Below are 5,779 nucleotides of genomic sequence, written 5' to 3'. Positions count from 1 at the left end.
AACCTGCTCGGTTTCAGTTCACCGGCTGTCCGTTTGTGTGCCGCTCAGGTGTGTGTGTGTGTGTGTGTGTGTGTGTGTGTTTATGTGTGTGTGTGTGTGTGAGAGAGTGTGTGTGTCCGCTTGTCCCTTTGTGTCAGATACCGAAAGCTCCAGATGAAAAAACGAAACGCCCGGTGACGGGAATATCTCCTCGGACTAAACTGGCCTGTTTGCAGGAACAAGGCAGAGCCAACGGGTCCGTGACGCGTGTTAGCCGCGGCCGGACAGGTGCACCGCGGCTTTGGAGACTCGAGCCGTTGGCCTCATCCTGCGCGATACAGACCTCCGGCTGTGTGTCCCGAGCTCCGTTGTATATATATATATATATATTTATATATATATATGTCATCGAGGTAAGAAGCCATAAGTGTTTGTTTGCGTCGTGTATTGCGACTCAACCGCCGGGAGATTAGAGCAGTAGAGAGCTAATTGTCGGTTGGCCCCCGTTCAGCTGCCGTCGGGAAGAACCGCCGCATGGAAACGGACGTCGTGTTAATGTCGCCGGCTTTCTGGGCAGCTTCACGGGCCTTTTAACGTGACAGTTGGAGGACTGGAAACCGGGTGGGGAACAACAGGATGGGGGTGATGGGGTTGGTGGTGTAAACAACACGGAGCAGCTCGGCGGTGTTTCCTGGTCAGATTTGAGGTCACGGTCTTTAAAAACGGATTTCAACAAGTTGAAGCAACGAGGCCCGAAGTCACAGCAGGTTTTTAATGACGTCTTCATCCTTTTTGTTTGAATCTTAAGACAAGAAGAAGGAAGTTACAATGGTCCAGTGTCACGTGTGGTCGTAATGCACTTCAAATAAGTTATTGATTTACTTTTATGGCTCGGTTACAGATAGTACAAGCATGTTTACTGCCGTTACTTTAATGACCTAGATTGATTTGTGGATTATTTCCTCAAGTATTCAATCGTTTTGTCGATAAAAGGTCAGTAAAACTAGAAAAATGTATTGGTTTTTTTTTGTTGTTGCTTGTTTTATGTTCAGATTACTATTGAAATGAACTATTGGAAAACAGCCACCTTTTTTTTTTTTTTTTTTAAGTTTGAGAGACTTTTACTTGTGAATTCATAATATTTTTGCTTGAAAAAAATGGTTAAATCACTGAAAGCACAAGGTGTCAAAACAGCTCATCAATTAATTGACTCGTGATTGAATTATGTAAATTAAGTCTTGCAACTAATGAGGGTGAAACCATAAATCAATTCATCCATGAGTGTCTTAACAAATGAAAACCATCTTCTCAGCAGTTCAGGTATTTAGCAAGCACAAATACCAGGTTCTTGCAGTTTCCAGCTTTTCTAAGTGAGGGTTTGCTGCTTTTCTCCGTTTGTTGTTCACGTTCATTTGAATATTTTACTGTCTTGCACTGTAAGTCTGACAGGAAATGCAATTTAAAGACATCAACTCGGGTTCTGGGAAACTGTGATTTCACCCTTTTTTCTGAACATTTTACATCTAAATAATGCATCAAAAGACAACCAATACAGGAATTGACAATAATAATAATAATAATAATCATTAGTTGTCTCTCTCTTCATTAAATCCATAATTTTGTTTCCTCTATGAAATGTTAGAAAGTGGCGAAAAATGGCCGTCGCAAATTCCCTGATCATTCAGCGACATGTAATATCAGCCTTTCCTGACGTGTGACGAGTTAAAAACACAAAGTTGTTCAGTAACTACTTTCTTACGAGCCTTTCTTTCTTTTTTCCGTCTGTTTCAGCAGCAACACACTTACAAGAGGCGAAGTTCTGCATCAGGAAACGTCACTCCTCTCCCTTGTCTTCCCTTTTCCATCTCTTTCCCCACCACCCCCCCGATTCCACTTCTGTCATCTCGCTCCACGTCCGGCCGCCTCCAGCTCACCTCTCCGGCCTGGCAGCCTGGATCTCGACATGGCCTCGGCCCAGTCGGAGCAGTCCAGCGTCCTGCATGAGGAGCTCACCTGCCCGGTGTGCCTGGACTTGTACCGCGACCCCCACTTGCTCCCTTGCGGGCACAACTTCTGCAAGGCCTGCCTCGATCGGCTGAAGCGGCAGGCAGATCGGGGCCGCTTCCGCTGCCCGGAGTGCCGCGACAGCCACCGGTGCGGCACCTCCTTTCAGAAAAACTTCAAGCTTGCCAATATCGCCGACGACTACCGTCACAGGCGCACCGCAGCCGCCACAGCTTCGCAGTCCAGGGATTTGAAGTCGTCTTCGCTGACGGCGCAGCAAGCCAGGAGCGCGTTCGCCGTTCCGTGTGACTACTGCCCGCCGCTCGCCACCGAGGCGGCAAGCGGCGACGACGGCGGGAACGCGTCTTCTGCTGCTTCTGTTTGTCAGGAAGGCGACGACACGCAGGAGGCCGCCGCTGCCGCCGCCGCCATGTTCGCAGTCAAGACGTGCCTGAAGTGCGAGGTGTCCATGTGCCAGGAGCACATAAAGCCACATCTGGAGCTGCCGGCGTTCCGCGAGCATCCTCTCACAGATCCGATGAACGACTTCTGGAAGAGGAAGTGCCCTGATCACGATGAGATATACAGGTAGAAGGGCATTTATTTATAGTATTCATGTTTTAAAAAACCACGTCTGTTCCATGTAGGAGTGCAATTCTGCTTTTTCTCTGTCCCACAAGGCTTTTAAAAAGTGTGTTTTATATCTGTTGTTGCTGGTTTCCTGTCCGGAGCGGTGTTTGTGTTTATGGGGTTGAAACTGCAGCTGATTTTCATTGTCGATTATTCTGCTGATTCTTGTCTCTGGTCACAGTTATTTGTGTTGTTGGAAAAATATGTCGAAATTATAATTTCCACGAGCCGCTGGTCTGACGTCTGACCGTCAATCCAAATCCACAACATATTCATTTTTCTGTCAAATTGTATGTCACACAAAAAAAAAGCAGCAGCAAATCTTAGAACCAGTCGTAATATTGTAATATTTATCTGGACCCAGTTTTTTTCTTTGGTTTGCAAATGCAGATACTTCTGCCTGGATGACAAGATATGCGTGTGCAACGCTTGCACCATCGAGGGACACTCGGGACACGCTATCAAGACGCTGAAAAACACCATGAAAGATCTCAAGGTACGCTTTTCACCAGCGTCACGGTTTCTTCCCTCGCTTTATTATCGTCATAACAACAACGGTATCGATAGGTCCGCTCCACTAACCCCGCCTCTGCATCCTACACAGCCATAAGTGTTTGTTGCATTCTTATTAAGATGATGTCACTCTGAAATAAATCTGCTGCAGCACCAGAGCTCAGAGAGAGTTTTAGCATCCTGTTCCCTTCAGTTTAACTACCTCTTCATTGTTTGGCTTGGACGAAGTCCTGTGAGGGATCTGGAATCCTGATGAATGAACACAGTCAGTTGTTTGGCCGTCTGTGAATGAACGAAAAGAGTCACGTGACTCTGTGGGCTCTCTGTCAGGGGGATGAATCCACTTCCTGTTCTTTCATTCCCCTGAACAGACTGTGAAGTTGAAACTCTTCCAGTTCACTGCTGCGGAAATTCACTCCGCATCCCGTTTGAATGTTTGATAAGTTAAACACCCTAATACAAATCATTTCAACAGAAATTCTTGAGCAATGTTTTGCTCAAAAACACGATAATGAAAGATCCTCCACGTGATGGATTCCCCTCTAATGTTTCTGTCTCAGGGGAATCCACCACGTGTTCGGTTTGCTGGCTTGTGATAGTTTTTCCGCTCCGATTTAATCATATGAAAGTTTTGCGAGACAAAATATTTCACAAAAACATTTTACAAAACAAATAAACATTTCGCAAAACGCTAAAACATTTCGCAAAGATCTGTGTTTCGTGAAAAGTCGAACTGTTTTGGTGATTTTCTGAAATGTTGTTGCGTTTTGACCCTCAGGGCCACCTTACTTTTAAGATATACGACGTCAAAGTCAACGTAGATGAGAAAAACTAGTCGGAGCTGAGATTGAACAGAATAAGGAAAAGAGTAATTACAGTATTGTACCATGTAAAATAATGTACTGATGATGCCAACAGCTCCCTGCTGTTAGCTTGTGACAAAATGTCCCCCCTCCCCAAAAAAAATAATAACACAAGAATAATGTTTATGTCCACCAGGGCACGCTGGAAAAGCAGCTGTACCGGGTAGAGAGGAAGTACAGCCTGGCAGAGAAAAAACTCCAGGAGCAGAAGGAGAAGGAGAGACAGAATAAGGTAAAAGGACACGTTTGAAATTCTGCACGGCGGTCAAATTAGAAGAACAGTTCAATATTTCACCAAATGTTCACTTGAAGAATTAACTGATTAAGTTTTAGTGGTCAAAGGTCACCGTGATTTCACAAAAACACATTTTTGGCCATAACTTAATCAATTTACGTGCCAATTATGACAAAACGTCACACAAATGTCGAATAGGATTAAATGAGGAAGTAGTGACGTTTTATATACAAAAAGGTCAAAGGTCAACTTCACCGTGACATAAGGATGTTTTGCAAAAAACAAAAACAAAAATTGTATGCTCATGATTCAGCACCATAACTCAGGAAGAGGAGGGGAGATTAGGAGCTTTTCAGCACCATGGACAGCTAAAAAGAGGCCGCGGGGGGGAAGCGGTGCGTTTTCTCTGGCTCCGCTGTTCAAAATTACAAAGTGTGAAACTGTGCTGCGCAAACACATGCGACCTCTGTTTAACTTGATTTATAAAGCTAAAAGTAAAAAAAAAGAAGAAAAAACGCATGAGAAATTATGTCTCCCGGCCGCTTCACACAGAGTTAAGAGTTACTACAAAAATAGAATAATTTGTTCCAAGTTCATTAGAAATGAATGCTTATTTGGTTTTAATTATTTCAAATAAAAAAAGCTCAATCTTGAAATGAAAATGAGAAATTTTAAGTTTATAAAAATATAAAAACGCACTGGTTGATTCGACAAGATTCCCGTGTAATGTTTTACAGTGTACTTTTCCTACTGTGATCTTCCTCTTCTCCTCCCCGTCGCTCCCCTCATGTAGAAGTTCATGGACGACTCGGACCAGTGCTTGTTGAGACTCGGCGAGGAGATGAAGGCCAAAGTACTGCGCTTCTCCATGAAACTGAAAGAGTGCTCGGGCGCTCACTGCGACATGAACGGGCGGGCGATTCAGAAGAACATCTCCAAGATCTCTCAGGACCAGGCGCGACTGCAGGAAGTCCGCTGTGGCATCGAAAGCCTCATGCAGGAAAACGACCCGTTCCGCTTCATCGAGGTGGGACGCGGCGCTCGACGCTGTCCGGCTGTAAACTGTGAAACTAAATATTTCAAACATACGTTGGGAGTTTTAATTTATTTAACAGGAACGTTTAAAGCCCTGAAAAGAAACTGTGACAAAAACGATGTCGGCTGCACATTTGTAATATATTTGTAGCTGACCTTTTTAAGAGACTCCCTCCGTCTGGCCCCACCTACACATTTGTACTTTTCATTTTCAGTTGTATTTATTATTATTTATATGGCCGCAGTTTTGCCTATTTTTGAAACCGGCTTTTTGTGTGTTTAAACATCTACTTTTGTTCTCTTTTCAGGCATACAGGTCAACAGGAAAACAGTAAGTGCTGCTTTCGTATGGATTCAGTCTTTATTATAATTTCTCAGTCGATGAATTAATGATTTAGTTTATATAACGTCTGAAAACAGTTTGCAAACAGTCCAAGATATTCAATTTACTGTCATATCTCACAAACAAGCATAAAATCCGCTGTGTTTAATTGTATTCGTCATTTTTCAAGGGAAACTA

General features: G+C 43.9%; 1 protein-coding gene across 3 annotated transcripts in view; it reads left to right on the top strand.

The window, feature by feature from the left end:
- The window catches only part of LOC138203926 (E3 ubiquitin/ISG15 ligase TRIM25), a 7,131-nt gene continuing 1,352 nt past the window's right edge, over nucleotides 1–5,779 (top strand). The window contains exons 1-6 of one of the 3 annotated variants that reach the window (XM_069158946.1): nucleotides 1–392; nucleotides 1,774–2,571; nucleotides 3,004–3,109; nucleotides 4,126–4,221; nucleotides 5,018–5,251; nucleotides 5,568–5,590. In XM_069158946.1, coding sequence (XP_069015047.1) covers nucleotides 382–392; nucleotides 1,774–2,571; nucleotides 3,004–3,109; nucleotides 4,126–4,221; nucleotides 5,018–5,251; nucleotides 5,568–5,590 — 1,268 coding nt within the window. In that variant the 5' untranslated portion in view covers nucleotides 1–381. Of the gene's footprint in view, nucleotides 393–630; nucleotides 747–1,770; nucleotides 2,572–3,003; nucleotides 3,110–4,125; nucleotides 4,222–5,017; nucleotides 5,252–5,567; nucleotides 5,591–5,779 lie in introns of those variants that run through there. The other 2 variants (XM_069158945.1, XM_069158947.1) reach the window with 2 other exon arrangements.

This window comes from Embiotoca jacksoni, unplaced genomic scaffold (genome assembly GCF_022577435.1).
Source record: "Embiotoca jacksoni isolate LCO1_2020_lvr unplaced genomic scaffold, fEmbJac1.0.p SCAF_24, whole genome shotgun sequence".
NCBI classification, from domain to species: domain Eukaryota; kingdom Metazoa; phylum Chordata; class Actinopteri; family Embiotocidae; genus Embiotoca; species Embiotoca jacksoni.
Note: the sequence above shows the minus strand (reverse complement) of the source record. Positions and strands in the feature narration are given on the sequence as shown.